Source organism: Oncorhynchus clarkii, chromosome 25, assembly GCF_045791955.1.
Source record: "Oncorhynchus clarkii lewisi isolate Uvic-CL-2024 chromosome 25, UVic_Ocla_1.0, whole genome shotgun sequence".
NCBI classification, from domain to species: Eukaryota; Metazoa; Chordata; class Actinopteri; order Salmoniformes; family Salmonidae; genus Oncorhynchus; species Oncorhynchus clarkii.
In genome coordinates, this window is record NC_092171.1 from 42,408,785 (window position 1) to 42,428,800 (window position 20,016).

General features: G+C 44.5%; 2 protein-coding genes across 2 annotated transcripts; one reads left to right on the plus strand and one right to left on the minus strand.

Annotated features, from left to right (window-relative positions):
• The first annotated feature begins 770 nt into the window (after positions 1-770).
• On the plus strand, positions 771-2,027 carry LOC139383648 (polysialoglycoprotein-like). Its single transcript, XM_071128186.1, has one exon. It carries the CDS (start codon positions 771-773, stop codon positions 2,025-2,027), a length of 1,257 nt encoding a protein of 418 aa, XP_070984287.1.
• Positions 2,028-13,906: 11,879 nt separating this feature from the next.
• LOC139383849 (tetratricopeptide repeat protein 9A) lies at positions 13,907-16,635 on the minus strand. The gene is made up of 3 exons (XM_071128429.1): positions 15,909-16,635; positions 14,726-14,908; positions 13,907-14,333 (listed from the first exon to the last, which is right to left on the minus strand). Exons 1-3 carry the CDS (start codon positions 16,384-16,386, stop codon positions 14,251-14,253), a joined length of 744 nt encoding a protein of 247 aa, XP_070984530.1. The 5' UTR covers positions 16,387-16,635; the 3' UTR covers positions 13,907-14,250.
• Between the last annotated feature and the right edge of the window lie 3,381 nt (positions 16,636-20,016).

The window sequence follows — 20,016 nt, forward strand, 5'->3', positions numbered from 1 at the left end:
TGCTTTACAAATGGCATATAGTCCACCAGTCAATACAGGAATGAATAAATTGCAGGCAAACTGAAGCAGCTGTATCTACTGTGGTCTGTGTCTTAGGTATACTGTTACTCTGTAGTCTGTGTCTTAGATATACTGTTACTCTGTGGTCTGTGTCTTAGATATACTGTTACTCTGTAGTCTGTGTCTTAGATATACTGTTACTCTGTAGTCTGTGTCTTAGATATACTGTTACTCTGTAGTCTGTGTCTTAGATATACTGTTACTCTGTGGTCTGTGTCTTAGATATACTGTTACTCTGTAGTCTGTGTCTTAGATATACTGTTACTCTGTGGTCTGTGTCTTAGAAATACTGTTACTCTGTGGTCTGTGTCTTAGATATACTGTTACTCTGTAGTCTGTGTCTTAGATATATTGTAACTCTGTGTCTGTGTCTTAGATATACTGTGGGTATTAGGGCCTGAAGCTGGATAATTCCCTGTCAGGGTCTATCTTACCTGTATAGTGTCATATCCCCTGTCAGGGTCTATCTTACCTGTACAGTGTCACATCCCCTGTCAGGGCCTATCTTACCTGTACAGTGTTACATCCCCTGTCAGGGTCTATCTTACCTGTACAGTGTCACATCCCCTGTCAGGGCCTATCTTACCTGTATAGTGTTATTCTTTAAAAGGCATGTTAGGAATCTTCATTTCAACTGTGTGCACCATAGAACCCCAATAATCATGACAAGCTCACATTGGAGGCCCAATTCAATCAGACATACATTTGAAATGCTCTTACACAGACAGAAATTACACAGAACTGAAATATCTCATCAATCACATCAAACCTGTTCTCTCACCTCCGTACAGGCTGTGTCCGAGGGGGTGTGTTCTCTCACCTCCGTACAGGCTGTGTCCGAGGGGGTGTGTTCTCTCACCTCCGTACAGGCTGTGTCCGAGGGGGTGTGTTCTCTCACCTCCGTACAGGCTGTGTCCGAGGGGGTATGTTCTCTCACCTCCGTACAGGCTGTGTCCGAGGGGGTATGTTCTCTCACCTCCGTACAGGCTGTGTCCGAGGGGGTATGTTCTCTCACCTCCGTGCAGGCTGTGTCCGAGGGGGTGTGTTCTCTCACCTCCGTACAGGCTGTGTCCGAGGGGGTATGTTCTCTCACCACCGTACAGGCTGTGTCCGGGGGGGTATTTTCTCTCACCTCCGTACAGGCTGTGTCCGAGGGGGTATGTTCTCTCACCTCCGTACAGGCTGTGTCCGAGGGGGTGTGTTCTCTCACCTCCGTACAGGCTGTGTCCGAGGGGGTGTGTTCTCTCACCTCCGTACAGGCTGTGTCCGAGGGGGTATGTTCTCTCACCTCCGTACAGGCTGTGTCCGAGGGGGTATGTTCTCTCACCACCGTACAGGCTGTGTCCGAGGGGGTGTGTTCTCTCACCTCCGTACAGGCTGTGTCCGAAGGGGTATGTTCTCTCACCTCCGTACAGGCTGTGTCCGACGGGGTATGTTCTCTCACCTCCGTACAGGCTGTGTCCGAAGGGGTATGTTCTCTCACCTCCGTACAGGCTGTGTCCGAGGGGGTATGTTTTCACACCTCCGTACAGGCTGTGTCCGAGGGGGTATGTTCTCTCACCTCCGTACAGGCTGTGTCCGAGGGGGTAGGTTCTATCACCTCCGTACAGGCTGTGTCCGAGGGGGTGTGTTCTCTCACCTCCGTACAGGCTGTGTCCGAGGGGGTGTGTTATCTCACCACCGTACAGGCTGTGTCCGAGGGGGTGTGTTCTCTCACCTCCGTACAGGCTGTGTCCGAGGGGGCATGTTCTCTCACCTCCGTACAGGCTGTGTCCGAGGGGGTATGTTCTCTCATCTCCGTACAGGCTGTGTCCGAGGGGGTATGTTCTCTCACCTCCGTACAGGCTGTGTCCGAGGGGGTATGTTCTCTCACCTCCGTACAGGCTGTGTCCGAGGGGGTATGTTCTCTCACCTCCGTACAGGCTGTGTCTGGGGGGGTATGTTTTCGACCAGTCTCAGTTCTTTAGTTGTAGATCAACCAATAATCTTCTGTCTATAGCCTGTTAAATGAACATCACCTTTTGTACATGTTAGTCATTTAGCAGACGTTCTAATCAAGAGCCATTTACAGGAGCAATTAGGGTTAAGTGCCTTACTCAAGGGCATATCGACAGATTTTTCACCTAGTCGACTGGGGGATTTGAACAAGCAATGGTCATAACCACTAGGCTACCTGTACATAACCGCTAGGCTACCTGCTCATAACCGCTAGGCTACCTGCTCTAACCACTAGGCTACCTGCTCAAAACCGCTAGGCTACCTGCTCATAACCGCTAGGCTACCTGCTCTAACCGCTAGGCTACCTGCTCATAACCGCTAGGCTACCTGCTCTTAACCTTAAACTGAGCTAATCCTACTCCGTGTCCATGTCTGATCTGTGTAAATGTTTTGACCCAACACCCTGGTCTGCCACAATGATAATGCATTGCTCTCCTTTCTTGACATCTCAGTCAAGCAGACAGGTCCTACAAGCCCTAGTCCTGTCACACTTGGACTACTTCAGTTGTGTGGTCAGGTGTGGAAAATAAGGACAAAGGCAAACTGCAGTTGGTCCACAACAGAGTAGCACGTATTGCACATAGATGTACAGTACATGGAGGGTGAATGTCAATGACATGCATGCGAGTCTCTCCCGGCTCAAAGTTGAGGAGAGATTGACTGCATCAATATTGATATTTGTGCGAGGTGTTGTGTTGAATGTACCGAACTGTGTGTTGAAGCAGTTGACACACAGTTCAGACACTTATCGATATAACACAAGACATGCAACCAGAGGTCTCTTCACAGTCCCCAGGTCCAGAACATGAATAAACATAGCCCTGACTAAATGGAACTCTCTCCCATTCCTCATGTAACTAAATGGAACTCTCTACCATCCCCCAGGTAACTAAATGGAACTCTCTACCACCCCCCAGGTAACTGAATGGAACTCTCTGCCATCCCCCAGGTAACTAAATGGAACTCTCTGCCATCCCCCAGGTAACTAAATGGAACTCTCTGCCATCCCCCAGGTAACTGAATGGAACTTTCTGCCATCCCCCAGGCAACTAAATGGAACTCTCTGCCATCCCCCAGGTAACTAAATGGAACTCTCTACCATCACCCAGGTAACTGAATGGAACTCTCTGCCATCCCCCAGGTAACTGAATGGAACTCTCTGCCATCCCCCAGGCAACTAAATGGAACTCTCTGCCATCCCCCAGGTAACTAAATGGAACTCTCTACCATCACCTAGGTAACTGAATGGAACTCTCTGCCATCCCCCAGGTAACTAAATGGAACTCTCGACAATCCCCCAGGTAACTAAATGGAACTCTCTACCATCCCCCAGGTAACTAAATGGAACTCTCTACCACCCCCCAGGTAACTAAATGGAACTCTCTGCCATCCCCCAGGTAACTAAATGGAACTCTCTGCCATCCCCCAGGTAACTAAATGGAACTCTCTACCATCACCCAGGTAACTAAATGGAACTCTCTGCCATCCCCCAGGCAACTAAATGGAACTCTCTGCCATCCCCCAGTTAACTAAATGGAACTCTCGACAATCCCCCAGGTAACTGAATGGAACTCTCTGCCATCCCCCAGGTAACTAAATGGAACTCTCTGCCATCCCCCAGGTAACTAAATGGAACTCTCTACCATCACCCAGGTAACTAAATGGAACTCTCGACAATCCCCCAGGTAACTAAATGGAACTCTCTACCATCACCCAGGTAACTAAATGGAACTCTCTGCCATCCCCCAGGTAACTGAATGGAACTCTCTACCATCCCCCAGGTAACTAAATGGAACTCTCTGCCATCCCCCAGGCAACTAAATGGAACTCTCTGCCATCCCCCAGGTAACTAAATGGAACTCTCTACCATCACCCAGGTAACTGAATGGAACTCTCTGCCATCCCCCAGGTAACTGAATGGAACTCTCTGCCATCCCCCAGGTAACTAAATGGAACTCTCTACCATCACCCAGGTAACTAAATGGAACTCTCTGCCATCCCCCAGGTAACTAAATGGAACTCTCTGCCATCTCCCAGGTAACTGAATGGAACTCTCTGCCATCCCCCAGGTAACTAAATGGAACTCTCGACAATCCCCCAGGCAACTAAATGTAACTCTCTGCCATCCCCCAGGTAACTAAATGTAACTCTCTGCCATCTCCCAGGTAACTGAATGGAACTCTCTGCCATCCCCCAGGTAACTGAATGTAACTCTCTGCCATCCCCCAGGTAACTGAATGGAACTCTCTGCCATCCCCCAGGTAACTGAATGGAACTCTCTGCCATCCCCCAGGTAACTGAATGGAACTCTCTACAATCCCCCAGGTAACTCAATGGAACTCTCTACCATCCCCCAGGTAACTAAATGGAACTCTCTACCATCACCCAGGTAACTGAATGGAACTCTCTGCCATCCCCCAGGTAACTAAATTGAACTCTCTGCCATCTCCCAGGTAACTGAATGAAACTCTCTGCCATCCCCCAGGTAACTAAATGGAACTCTCGACAATCCCCCAGGTAACTAAATGGAACTCTCTACCATCCCCCAGGTAACTGAATGGAACTCTCTACCATCCCCCAGGTAACTGAATGGAACTCTCTGCCATCCCCCAGGTAACTAAATGGAACTCTCTACCATCACCCAGGTAACTGAATGGAACTCTCTACCATCCCCCAGGTAACTAAATGTAACTCTCTGCCATCCCCCAGGTAACTAAATGGAACTCTCTACCATCCCCCAGGTAACTAAATGGAACTCTCTACCACCCCCCAGGTAACTAAATGGAATTCTCTGCCATCCCCCAGGTAACTGAATGGAACTCTCTGCCATCCCCCAGGTAACTGAATGGAACTCTCTGCCATCCCCCAGGTAACTGAATGGAACTCTCTGCCATCCCCCAGGTAACTAAATGGAACTCTCTGCCATCCCCCAGGTAACTGAATGGAACTCTCTGCCATCCCCCAGGTAACTGAATGGAACTCTCTACCATCCCCCAGGTAACTAAATGGAACTCTCTACCATCCCCCAGGTAACTGAATGGAACTCTCTACCATCCCCCAGGTAACTAAATGTAACTCTCTGCCATCTCCCAGGTAACTGAATGGAACTCTCTGCCATCCCCCAGGTAACTGAATGGAACTCTCGACAATCCCCCAGGTAACTAAATGGAACTCTCTACCATCCCCCAGGTAACTAAATGGAACTCTCTACCATCCCCTAGGTAACTAAATGGAACTCTCTACCATCCCCCAGGTAACTAAATGGAACTCTCTGCCATCCCCCAGGTAACTAAATGGAACTCTCTACCATCCCCCAGGTAACTAAATGGAACTCTCTGCCATCCCCCAGGTAACTGAATGGAACTCTCTACCATCCCCCAGGTAACTGAATGGAACTCTCGACAATCCCCCAGGTAACTAAATGGAACTCTCTGCCATCCCCCAGGTAACTAAATGGAACTCTCTGCCATCCCCCAGGTAACTAAATTGAACTCTCTACCATCCCCCAGGTAACTAAATGGAACTCTCTACCATCCCCCAGGTAACTGAATGGAACTCTCTACCATCCCCCAGGTAACTAAATGTAACTCTCTGCCATCTCCCAGGTAACTGAATGGAACTCTCTGCCATCCCCCAGGTAACTGAATGGAACTCTCGACAATCCCCCAGGTAACTAAATGGAACTCTCTACCATCCCCCAGGTAACTAAATGGAACTCTCTACCATCCCCTAGGTAACTAAATGGAACTCTCTACCATCCCCCAGGTAACTAAATGGAACTCTCTGCCATCCCCCAGGTAACTAAATGGAACTCTCTACCATCCCCCAGGTAACTAAATGGAACTCTCTGCCATCCCCCAGGTAACTGAATGGAACTCTCTACCATCCCCCAGGTAACTGAATGGAACTCTCGACAATCCCCCAGGTAACTAAATGTAACTCTCTGCCATCCCCCAGGTAACTAAATGGAACTCTCTACCATCCCCCAGGTAACTAAATGGAACTCTCTACCATCCCCCAGGTAACTGAATGGAACTCTCTACCATCCCCCAGGTAACTGAATGGAACTCTCTGCCATCCCCCAGGTAACTAAATGGAACTCTCTACCATCCCCCAGGTAACTAAATGGAACTCTCTACCATCCCCCAGGTAACTCAAGTTAGGAATAAAAACCTTTATTTAATGCAATTGCAGACAGAAGTTGACAATCAGGAACACAGCACGCATATTTCCGAGTAAGTTCTGCATCAAACAAAAGGTCTCCAGCTGTTTTGTTAAACCCTCAGTCCAGCCCTGGTGATGTTACTACCTACGTCATTACCTTTTGACTCCTGAGACCAAAACCGTGCCTACCAAGCTATATAAACAAGGCTTTTAGTGTTATCTAAAAACATAGTAGTAAATGTCCACTCCCCACTGTTGATTTATTGTGTTTGACTAGTCTTATCTCCTACACTCCCCTGCAGAGCTCTGTCTCAGTCACACAATTCTCAGAGGATTCTTTTTATAAGAGAGAGAGAGAGAGAGAGAGAGAGAGAGAGAGAGAGAGAGAGAGAGAGAGAGAGAAAAAACAACTGTGAAACAATTCTAAACCTCTATATGGAATATATATATTGTTAATCTGTAGTCTAGGACTCTGTAAATGTAAGGAGGGAGGGGTCTTATAACCCCTCCTCTTCTATTAATACAACATAAGCATAATCAATTATTCTACTACATCAAACATTTTGGTACAGCCCTTATCATGACCCCTAGGTGAACCCAACAGGGTCCAGATTTTGCAACTCTTTCAGAACATCAGCTATCTGGATTTGGGTGAAGGAGAAATGGGGGAGGTTTGGGCAAGTTGCTGTGGGGGGTGCAGGGCTGTTGACCGGGGTAGGGGTAGCCAGGTAGAAAGCATGGCCAGCCGTAGAAAAATGCTTATTGAAATTCTCAATTATGGTGGATTTATCAGTGGTGACAGTGTTTCCTAGCCTCAGTGCAGTGGGCAGCTGGGAGGAGGTGCTCTTATTCTCCATGGACTTTACAGTGTCCCAGAACTTTTTGGAGTTTGTGCTACAGGATGCTAATTTCTGTTTGAAAAAGCTAGCCTTTGCTTTCCTAACTGCCTGTGTCTATTGGTTCCTAACTTCCCTGAAAAGTTGCATATCGAGGGGGCTATTCGATGCTAATGCAGTATGTCACAATATGTTTTTGTGCTGGTCAAGGGCAGTCAGATCTGGAGTGAACCAAGGGCTATATCTGTTCCTGGTTCATTTTCTTTTTGAATGGGGCATGCTTATTTAAGATGGTGAGGAAAGCACTTTTAAAGAATAGCCAGGCATCCTCTACTGACGGAATGAGGTCAATATCCTTCCAGGATACCTGGGCCAGGTCGATTAGAAAGGCCTGCTCGCTGAAGTGACCGCAGACCCATTACGGATGCAGGCAATGAGGCAGTGACCGCTGAGATCCTGGTTGAAGACAGCAGAGGTGTATTTAGAGGGCAGGCTGGTCAGGATGATATCTATGAGGGTGCCCGTGTTTACAGATTTGGGGTTGTACCTGGCAGGTTCATTGACAATTTGCGTGAGATTTGAGGGCATCTAGCTTAGATTGTAGAACGGCCGGGGTGTTAAGCATGTCCCAATTTAGGTCACCTAACAGTACGAGCTCTGATGACAGATGGGGGGGGGCATCTGTGTCCAGGGCACAGCTGGGGGCAGAAGGTGGTCTATAACAAGCGGCAACAGCGAGAGACTTGTTTCTGGAGAGGTGGATTTTTAGAAGTAGAAGCTCGAATGTTATAGTTAGGGATGGAAATTTCAGGATTTCTGGTGGCCTTCCTAAGCCAGGATTCAGACACGGCAAGGACATCCAGGTTGGCGGAGTGTGCTAAAGCAGTAAGCAAAACAAAGTTAGGGAGGAGGCTTCTAATGTTAACATGCATGAAACCAAGGCTTTTACAGTTACAGAAGTCAACAAACGAGAGCGCCTGTGGAATGGGAGTGGAACTAGGCACTGCAGGGCCTGGATTAACCTCTACATCACCAGAGGAACAGAAGAGGATTAGGATAAGAGTACGGCTAAAGGCTATAAGAACTGGTCATCTAGTGCATTTGGAACAGAGAGTAAAAGGAACAGGTTTCAGGGGCGCGGAAGAATAGATTCAAGGCCTAATGTATGGTATGGTAGGATGCTATCCTACGATTAATACACTAGCTGTAAGTCGCAAAGGATGGGAGCATCTGCTGAATGACTAAATGGTCATGTAAATGTAGTGCTGTGTATATGTATGTATTTTCTGCATTTTATCAGCGGTGTTGTTTCCTGTTAAGACCCCAGGAAGAGTAGCCGTTGCCTTGGCAGCAGCTCATTAGGGATCCTAATAAATACACCAACTCCCCACATCTTGGTGGGGCAAACTCTTCATTGGACAAGGATTAAAAAAGATTTGCCAGGAGACTTGATTCACAATGATGACTGCTAGCTAAGATTGTGAAAGTATGATGTTGATATGATCAGTCCAATCAAAGCTACTGTACATATAGCGTGATTTGACGTAATTTTTGTGGCCAATGACCTTCTTGGAAGGGCACTTGTAACATAACTCTATGGTGGGACCCAAAGGGCTGACATTTTGGATGTCTACCATTGCTAAAGGACTGAAGCTAGGCGATTGTGCAAGGTCCCCATGAGTGACAGAATACTGAGCCAATCACAGCGCAATGCTCCTATTTTCTGCTGGCCCATCCCACCACCGCAGAAAGCCCTGAGCTAGGCTGAAACACCTGCATTTTGGAGCTGCTTTACTCAAGAAAACCTAAGAGACCATGGTTGTATGTGGCTTTAATTATATATATATTTTTATTTTACATTGTTTGCAAACTGATATGTGACATGTATTAATGCCAAAATAACATGCAAGCCCCACCTGCCTTGAATGACGGGTCGCCACTGCCTACATAGTACACTACTGTGGATCAAATGGAAAGGACCATAAGGTGCCAATGCCCTAGTAGTGAACTATATAGGGACTAGGGACGCCATTTCAGACACAGTGAACTATATAAGGACTAGGGACGCCATTTCAGACACAGTGAACTATATAGGGACTAGGGACGCCATTTCAGACACAGTGAACTATATAGGGACTGAGGACGCCATTTCAGACACAGTGAACTATATAGGGACTAGGGACGCCATTTCAGACACAGTGAACTATATAGGGACTAGGGACGCCATTTCAGACACAGTGAACTATATAGTGACTAGGGGCACCATTTCAGACACAGTGAACTATATAGGGACTAGGGGCGCCATTTCAGACACAGTGAACTATATAGGGGCTGGGGACGCCATTTCAGACACAGTGAACTATATAGGGACTAGGGCGCCATTTCAGACACAGTGAACTATATAGGGACTAGGGACGCCATTTCAGACACAGTGAACTATATAGGGACTAGGGACGCCATTTCAGACACAGTGAACTATATAGAGACTAGGGACGCCATTTCAAACACAGTGAACTATATAGGGACTGGGGACGCCATTTCAGACACAGTGAACTATATAGGGACTGGGGACGCCATTTCAGACACAGTGAACTATATAGGGACTAGGGATGCCATTTCAGACACAGTGAACTATATAGAGACTAGGGACGCCATTTCAGACACAGTGAACTATATAGGGACTAAGGACGCCATTTCAGACACAGTGAACTATACAGAGACTAGGGACGCCATTTCAAACACAGTGAACTATATAGGGACTGGGGACGCCATTTCAGACACAACAACTGTCCAATGCCATGTAGTTCAATAACCAGGCCGGTCAATAACCAGGTAGTTCAATAAACAGGCAGTTCCATAACCAGGCAGTTCAATAACCAGCTGTTCAATAATCAAGTCCTTCAATAACCAGCCATTCAATAACCAGGCAGTTCAATGACCAGGCAGTTCAATAACCATGCAGTTCAATAACCAGGCAGTTTAATAACCAGCTGTTCAATAAACAGGCAGTTCAATAACCAGGCAGTTCAATAACCAGGCAGTTCAATAACCAGCTGTTCAATAAACAGGCAGTTCAACAACCAGGCAGTTCAATAAACAGGCAGTTCAATAACCAGGCAGTTCAATAACCAGCTGTTCAATAAACAGGCAGTTCAACAACCAGGCAGTTCAATAAACAGGCAGTTCAATAACCAGGCAGTTCAACAACCAAGCAGTTCAATAACCAGGCAGTTCAATAACCAGGCAGTTCAATAACCAGCTGTTCAATAAACAGGCAGTTCAACAACCAGGCAGTTCAATAAACAGGCAGTTCAACAACCAGGCAGTTCAATAACCAGGCAGTTCAATAACCAGGCAGTTCAACAACCAGGTAGTTCAATAACCAGGCAGTTCAATAACCAGGCAGTTCAACAACCAGGCAGTTCAATAACCAGGCAGTTCAACAACCAGGCAGTTCAATAACCAGGCAGTTCAATAACCAGTCATTCAATAACCAGGCAGTTCAATAACCAGGCAGTTCAATAACCAGGCAGTTCAACAACCAAGCAGTTCAATAACCAGGCAGTTCAATAACCAGGCAGTTCAACAACCAGGCAGTTCAATAACCAGGCAGTTCAACAACCAGGCAGTTCAATAACCAGGCAGTTCAATAAACAGGCAGTTCAATAACCAGCCATTCAATAACCAGGCAGTTCAACAACCAGGCAGTTCAATAACCAGGCAGTTCAATAACCAGGCAGTTCAACAACCAGGCAGTTCAATAACCAGGCAGTTCAACAACCAGGCAGTTCAATAACCAGGCAGTTCAATAACCAGTCATTCAATAACCAGGCAGTTCAATAACCAGGCAGTTCAACAACCAGGCAGTTCAATAACCAGGCAGTTCAACAACCAGGCAGTTCAATAACCAGGCAGTTCAACAACCAGGCAGTTCAATAACCAGGCAGTTCAACAACCAGGCAGTTCAATAACCAGGCAGTTCAATAACCAGGCAGTTCAACAACCAGGCATAGTCCATCTCAATATGACAACTACCAAGAGGAGAAGGTATGATGTCATCCTCTCCCTCAGCTCCTCTTTCCTCCTTCACTTAATAGACTGGGGGATATTAGGCAATCATAAAAGCCAATGTGTTTGTTGTGTGTTCTATTGAATTATGTTTGTATTTGAGAATTATTTTATTGAAAACCTTTAGAGAGAGCCCATGCCATGGGGGGAAAAAAATGTATTTATTCTGAGAATGAAATTTGATTTGTTGGTATGTGCTATTAATAGTTTAAGATTTGATGGTGAGGTACGTGCAAAAAACAAAACAATTACTGTAATCATAAATATAATTATAACTCCTTTATTAGACACATAACGTAACAGTAAATTGGGGGTTTCTCAAAGATACTCTTGTGTATGGAATGCCCCTGCTTACATTTACAAACAAAATACAATTAGCTTTGCTATTATATAATTAAAACATACTTATAGCACTTTCTTTTATAAAGTAAGCTACTCTTTTTTTAAATATATTTTCTGATAAAGTGTCATGACAATGAGCTTGTAATTAGCAAATACACTGAAAATATAAACGCAACATGCAACATTTTCAAAAATTTTACTGAGATCATATGAGTTCATACGAGGAAATCAGTCAATTTAAATAAATTCATTAGGTCCCTTATCTATGGATTTCACATGACTGGGAAAACACATATGTATCTGTTGGTCACAGATACCTTTTAAAAAAATCGATAAAATGCAATTGTGTTCGTTGTCCATAGCTTATGCCTGACCCATACCATAACCCCACCACCACCATTGGGCACTCTGTTCACAACGTTCAGCAAACCGCTCGCCCACACGACGCCATAAATGTTATCTGTGGTTGTAAGGCTGGTTGGACGCACTGCCAAATTCTCTAAAACGACGTTGGAGGCGGCATATGGTAGAGAAATGAACATTCAATTCTCTGGCAACAGCTCTGGTGGACATTCCTGCAGTCAGCATGACAATCGCACGCTCCCTCAAAACTTGAGACATCCGTGGCATTGTGTTGTGTGACAAAACTGCACATTTTAGAGTGGCCTTTTGGTGGATGGACTATCTTGGCAAAGGAAAAATGCTCACTAAACAGGGCTGTAAACAAATTTGTGCACTAAAATTTAGAGAAATAAGCTTTTTGTGCACATGTAAAATTTTGGGGATCTTTTATTTCAGCTTATGAAACATACCAACACTTTACATGTTGTGTTTATATTTTTATTCAGTGTTTGTGCCCTTATAACCTAAATAGAGTATTTATAGATCTATTATATATATATATATTATTATAGTTATCAACACATCTTGCCAAATCTCAATAATCTATAAAGACAAAAACACAAGTGTTGTTTTGGCTCAATGTCTAAGGCTGGGATTCAATCCGACCACCGATTTGCGTCATTTTAAAGTTAATTTTCCGATTAAGCTAACATATGCCACGTTTATGGTGAATGGGATCTCCGTGAACGCACGTGCACAAGCGGACAAAGCGCGATTGGATTGAATCCTGGGCTAAAAGTGGGAGGTTTGTCAAACAGTGACTCCGCGGTGAACACAAACCACATGTTGTCAGTAGGAGGGAGGGAAGGCAGACGTCACAGGCCACATGTTTCATCCTGTGAAATCTGTTACTTTGACTCCATCAGATGTGTTGTTGCCCTAATCTACACGTTGGACCTGGCAGTGTGCTGCATTGCCAACTATATATAACGTTCAGCAACATTGTAATGTCTGCACATAAACTTTAAAGATGGTCGCCGAAAAAAGACTGACCGCTGCACCATTTCAGTTGTATGTACAGTACCTGTCAAAAGTTTGGACACAACTACTCATTCAAGAGTTTTTCTTTATTTTTTACTATTTTCTACATTGTAGAATAACAGTGAAGACATCTAAAACTACGAAATAACACATATGGAGTCATGTAGTAACCAAAGAAAGTGTTAAACAAATCTAAATACATTTTTTTTTTTGAGATTCTTCAAAAGTAGCCACCCTTTGCCTTGATGACAGCTTTTGCACACTCTTGCTTGGGCCGAAAAACATGGAAATCTGTCCTTTCGGCTGATGAGTCCTTTTTTTTACATTTTTGGGTCTCTTCCCAGTGTCTTTGTGAGATGCAGAGTAGGTGAACGAATGATCTCCGTATGTGTAGTTCCCACCGTGAAGCATGAAGAGGAGGTGTGATGTTGTGGGGGTGCTTTGCTGGTGACACTGTCTGTGATTTGTTTAGAATTCAAGGCACACTTAACCAGCATGGCTACCACAGCATTCTGCAGCGATACGCCATCCCATCTGGTTTGAGCTTAGTGGGACTATCATTTGTTTTTCAACAGGACAATGACTCAAACACACCTTCGGTCTGTGTAAAGGCTATTTGACCAAGAAGGAGAGTGATGGAGTGCTGCATTAGATGACCTGGCCTCCACAATCACCAGACCTCAACCCAAATAAGATGATTTGGGATGAGTTGGACAGCAGAGTGAAGGAAAAGCAGCCAACAAGTGCTCAGCCAGCATATGTTGGAACTACTTCAAGAGTGTTGGAACAGCATTCCAGGTGAAGCTGGTTGAGAGAATGCCAAGAATGTGCAAATCTGTCATCAAGGCAAAGGGTGGCTTCTTTAAAGAATCTAAAATATATTTTGATTTGTTTAACACTTTTTTTGGTTACTACATGATTCCATATGTGTTATTTCATAGTGTTGAGGTCTTCACCATTATTCTACAATGGAGAAAATAGAAAACATGAAGAAAAACTTTTTAATGAGTAGGTGTGTCCAAACTTTTGACTGGTACTGCATATCTGTATAAAATAGTTGACATATTACTCATAAGTACTAAAGTACACGTTGGTATGAATCACATAATCGGCGAAGACGAAGAAGGATAAAGTGGCTGTGCAAAGGTAAAGCATATCTATATAGAAATCCTTTAAAACACAGAGACCCTGTATCGTGGTCTGAGTGGAGCATGAAGAAAAGTACAAATTGACAGTTGAGTGAAAAGTTAGGTGGGTGACATCCTAAATGGCACCCTATTCCCTATGCAGTGCACTCCTTTTGACCAGGGCACATAGGGACCTAGTGCACTGCATAGGGAATAGGGTGCCATTTCGGGTAAAGCCTCAGTTATCAATTAAGACAGTGAGTGTTGGTTGTTTATGCGGTCTCTTTCTTCTCCTTCTGGGCAGAACGACGGATCTTCATCTCAGTCAGCTGGATGTAACGGAGAACGTTGGTGTCTGGAATACAAAGACATTAAAAAAAAGGATGCTTTAGGAAAAATAAAACATTACGTCATCTGATTTATTAACGTTGATTAAAACCCCTGGGTTGTTAGGGTGAACTTTCGACAGTTGAGTTATAGGTTTTTAAATCTATCAATCTGGTTGGGGGTTAGCCAAAATGGCAGTCTTCCATCCAATTGCTTTGCTGACGTCCAGTTAGACTTGAAGTCACTGTCAAATGAATGCCATGCTCAATTGCATTTTAATTATTGATTGCCTCAACAGAATGTACCTGTCTCGACTGTACCTCCTGGAAAATAAATACGCTTTTTTTCAAAATGGTGGATCAAATGGAATAATATGTGAAATGAGCATAGGGTTAGCAGACTAGCCAGCCTAACCCTCACCTGCTGGCTGTTGTTTGTGGGACTCCTTGAGATAGTGAAGGGCCTTGTGGAAGTCTCCTAGGTGATAGTAGGCCACCCCAGAGCGGTACAAAGCCTTGAAGTGGTCCCCTTCCTTACGCAGTACCTTCAGACAATACTCCTTCACACGCTCATAGTTGACCAGCTCCATCTGCAACAGGCACGCTGGGAGGAGAGAGCGGCACAATGGTGTGTAATTCATGGATGCCAAAGGAAGCCAGGCTCCTCCCCCCCAAAACATTTTTTTTTTGACCAATCATGTTTTTTCTTTAAACATACAGAATTATGCATTTTATCTGTCTGTGTTTCATAAATGTCCATTAATTCGCAACAGGTTAAATGTATATCACTAGAGAAAGCATCTGGACAAAACTGGGTCCCTGCTTTATCAGTATGTGTAGTTCATCTATCTGATGCTGTCTGGTCAAAAAGAGTATGACACTGTTGTCGCCCATAGCATTGAATGCAAGGGAAGCCAGCGAGCATATGGCCTCTCTCGATAAAATTTTTAAAAAAATAGCCAATCAGTGTTGAGCTAAACCGTGTGAGCTCAGCTGTGAATGGTCCTGAAGCACGAAAAAAATGGATCAAGGGAAGCCAGTTTGGATTTGGCTTCACACCAATGACATCACATCGCAATTATCACAACACAACGCAATTATCACAACACACAGGTTGTAATATGGCATTTTTTCCCGGGCTTGACTTCCCCGGTGATTTTCACCCACCCACCACTACAGAATTATTAAAACAATTACTTTGAATTTGGCGAAACATAAATTAGATGTGAACGGCTACAGACAGTATAAAAGTGAATGTAAATCTGTCAATCTTCATGCCTAAATTTGACAGCAGGTTTAGTACAATTCTAAGCACAGGCATTTGGAAATGCTGGCAGGTGACTGACTGGTGAATATCAGGTGCATATTCAGAGATTATTTTCGCAGCCACGTTTAAACGTTAGAATAAGCCTACAATTAATCATGGCGGGATGGACAATGGACATAATGATGGTGGTTATCATGATGAAGATGATGATGATGATGGTGATGATATAGGGCAATAATAAACCATTAGATTTGCAGTCTGTAATATGTGGGGCGATATCGAACCCCCATGTCCTTACATAAGACAATAGAACAATTACGTAACGATGATCACATACCTGCCAGACTGTTGTAACACTCCAGCTCGGCGTTCTCCATGGCACCTTTCTGCTCGTCCGTCAGGCTGTCTGATTTGGTCATAGTAGGCAGCACAGAGGAAGGAGACTTAGAGCTGGCTTCAGGGTCTCCCAGCACCCGGCACAACCCCTTCATCTCTAATAAAGCACGGTGGTACTTGCCAATCGCCTCCCGGTACTTCTTATCCTTGTAACACTGTGTGCCTTGAGTCTTGAAGTCAATGGCGCGCTTCACAACGTCCGCGGGTTCGGACCGTTCAGAATTAGGCGGTTTGACAGCGGAGCTGGCGTGCTGGTGCTGCCGACCGCCGTGTTGCTGGTATCGGGCATCCCTGGATCGGTTACCGGGAGGCTGAGCACACTGTTGCAGCTTCGGGGTACCACTGATGTTGAGGCCGCCCGTTACCGTGACACCATCCACTCTAGAGATGCCATCATACCCAGTCTGGTTTACACTCATCTTCTCGATAATAAATTAGACTACTTATTCGACGCGCTTTACACTCAAATGATAGCCAAGTCGACACAACGTCTGTCTGGTTATTCTAGGGGAAATATATAGATTCAGTCCTGCATCGTGCCCGGTTGTCTTCACTGTTTTTGTGCATCCCCTGTTTTCTACTTGTGGCGCAAAGTGGTCTGGCGCTAGGCAACACTGGTGCCAGCCTGTGACACCTCGCTCGCACGTTACAGCCTGTATCTTTTATTTTCCAGTCTTCTGGTGACGGTGGAATCGGCCGTGCGTGCATCCGACTCTCCTTTTCCTTATATAATCAAGATTCTAGAATCTCTGCCATGGATTTCTTTCGACAAAAGCCTGATGCGTGGCGCATCTCGCTTCTTCTGTAGCCTGTAGCCTACCTCAAAAAGAAGAACCGCAGCAACTAGATAATGAATGCCGATAACAAGCTATGCCTCGCGTTTTGTGTGTTCAGCAACCTGTTCCCTATAAAAAAAATAAAGAAAAAAAAGTCAGATATATTGCGCTCATATGTGCGCAGAGGCAGTGTAGATTTGTGGTGCGCGCTCCGTGGTCCCATGGGTACCATGATGTCATCCCGAACAGTCACTTAGGGCAGCCCCCCCCCCCCCCCCCCCCCCGGATTTAGAAGGCAGTTGTTAACAATGTTACTATCATTGTATTATTATTTAGTCTAGGCTACTATTCAGATTCAGCACACCACACCCATGTGGACATTGCAGTGCAAAAATAAATATCCCTTACGTAGACACTGACCACTTGAAGTGCAGCTGTTAGGGTGCGTCTAGAAGTTCTGCCACTTGGGCGGGAAATGAATCCCAGATGAGATGTAAATGTCAGTCAGTCACTGACCCCCTGAGGTCCGCAGTCTGCCTTGTAATTAAAGGCTATAGGCCACATGGTGTTCAGACACACCCTTTCATTCCAGGGCTTTTCAACAATATCCCATTAACTGCACGACTCGGATAAGCCTATAACAGTGACGGTCGGTGCCATTTCAGATGAGGGAGGACGATACATATATATATTATTTTTTTTATGAGCATGGCTTTATTTCTATTACATTATATTGGATGACTGTCATTCATATTCCATTCACCAGGTTCAATGTAACATCGACAGGTTTAGGCTACTATATTATAGTCAAATTGTCTCTATGCCCATCATGAGGTTGCTTCAACCTAGCCTATGAATGAAAGTTTACAACGTAGGTGCACACAGATCGAGAGAAATTTGAGTAATCAAGGTGACAGACATTGACACACATTCAATACCGCCTTGCACAACCTTGCCTGCATCTAGCTGATCTAGGATGTAATCATTAGTCCCACAGTTGCAAACGAGAGTTTCTATTGGGCAAATTCAGGTATGTTTATCCTTATTTTGTTCTGTTTGCTTCTGTTTAAGAAACATTTTTCAACAGAATCGGTTGAATGAATACACCCCTGATCACGCGTTCACTTTCATAGCAGCCACGTTGTATTCCTTCTGGCATCTATGCACTCTCCTCTTCTCGCCTTTTCTCTTCGCTTGTGGTCTTCAGTGCACAACACATCAGCTGCCTGTGGCCAGGCAAAAAAACCTTTCCAAGCCAAACCTTCAGATCATAACACGTAACCACAAACTATATCGTTGTCACCATATTAGCTAATGTCATAGTCAACATAGCTACTATGTGGCAATACATTTATAAGTAGATTAGAAACACCACCACCGTTACCTTTCCTACCAGCCCTAAACACATTGTAACCATCCATAGAAACACCACCACCGTTGCCTTTCCTACCAGCCCTAAACGCATTGTAACCATCCATAGAAATACCACCACCGTTACCTTTCCTACCAGCCCTAAACACATTGAAACCATCCATAGAAACGTCAGAGTCCAAAAGCTTACCTTGACTTGGAAGAGTTCCCGTGTTGGATAGCCATAGTCAGCTAGTTAACATAGCATCCATCTCTGTTTGAGCCAGGTGTTTGATTACAAATATATCTCTCTCTCTCTCTCTCTCTCTCTCTCTCTCTCTCTCTCTCTCTCTCTTCCCCTTAATTTTTGAAGAAATGTATTTGTTCAAAACTGTTCAACTATTCTCTTTCTCTCTCTTTGAGTCAACTTCTCGCTACATTTTATGCACTGCAATGCTAGCTAGCTGTAGCTTAAGCTTTCAATACCAAATTAATTCTCTGATCCTTTGGTACTATCACACTACTTTACGGTAAATAATGCAAGCAAACTTCAATGACTAATTTCTCTGAACAAGGGAGAAAAACATCACCAGATTCACAGAGAATACCTTACATAGTATGAAGAAGCGATACTCCAAACCACATCTTTAAACTAAAGAGAATACCTTTATTTATTTTATTTCACCTATTTAAACAGGGAATCACATTGAGATTAAACATCTCTTTTACTTTTGTATGTTTATTTAACTAGGCAAGTCAATTAAGAACAAATTCTTATTTTCAATGACAGCCTAGGAACAGTGGGTTAACTGCCTGTTCAGGGGCAGAACGACAGATTTGTAACTCGTCAGCTCGGGGGTTTGAACTTGCAACATTTACTAAAATAAAAGGAAAATGTACGCTCACCACACTGCACCTTGGTCTCCTTCCGACAACGACCGTGACACCTGAACAGGTAACCAAATGGTTACCCGGACTATTTGCATTGTGTGCCCCCCCCAACCCCTCTTTTACGCTGCTGCTACTCTCTGTTTATCTAATATGCATAGTCACTTTAACTATACATTCACGTACATACTACCTAAATTGGCCTGACCAACCAGTGCTCCCACACATTGGCTAACCGGGCTATCTGCATTGTGTCCCACCACCCGCCAACCTCTCTTTTTACGCTTCTGCTATTCTCTGTTCATCATATATGCATAGTCACTTTAACGATACCTACATGTACATACTACCTCAATAAGCCTTACTAACAGGTGTCTGTATATAGCCTTGCTACTCTTTTTTCAAATGTCTTTTTACTGTTTTATTTCTTTACTTAGCTACACACACACACACACACATACTTTTTTTCGCACCATTGGTTAGAGCCTGTAAGTAAGCATTTCACTGTAAGGTGAAACTACACCTGTTGTATTCGGTGCACGTGACAAATAAACTTTGATTTAGTTTGATTATATTGAGAAACAATCTCAATTTGGGCTCCATTTATAGCGCAAATATGCAGATCCTCAGGGTCAACATTTCATGACCTAGAGAACAGCATGAGCTTGGTTTTACTTGTATTTAACACTAATTTAAGATCTGTAAGTGATTTCTGAATTTAATCAAAGTCATGCTGAAGTACACGAATGGCCTGCTGCACTGAGGTGGCACAGGAACACAACACTGTGTCGTCTGCATCGAGATGAATGGCCTGCTGCACTGAGGTGGCACAGGAACACAACACTGTGTCGTCTGCATCGAGATGAATGGCCTGCCGCACTGAGGTGGCACAGGAACACAACACTGTGTCGTCTGCATCGAGATGAATGTTACAAGTATGAACAGTGTTTCCTATGTCATTAATATACAAAGTGAACAATAATGGACCCAAAATAGAACCCTGAGGAACACCTTTTTGTATCTCAAGGTATTCAG

Excerpts from the sequence above, each read along its gene's own strand:
- LOC139383648 (XM_071128186.1), top strand. The coding sequence starts at position 771 with ATGCTCTTACACAGACAGAAATTACACAGAACTGAAATATCTCATCAA.
- LOC139383849 (XM_071128429.1), bottom strand. The coding sequence starts at position 16,386 with ATGAGTGTAAACCAGACTGGGTATGATGGCATCTCTAGAGTGGATGGT. Across the intron at positions 14,909-15,908 it reads GTGTTACAACAGTCTGGCAG|CGTGCCTGTTGCAGATGGAG; the intron begins GTATGTGATCAT and ends CTCTCCTCCCAG. Across the intron at positions 14,334-14,725 it reads CCACAAACAACAGCCAGCAG|ACACCAACGTTCTCCGTTAC; the intron begins GTGAGGGTTAGG and ends TTTGTATTCCAG.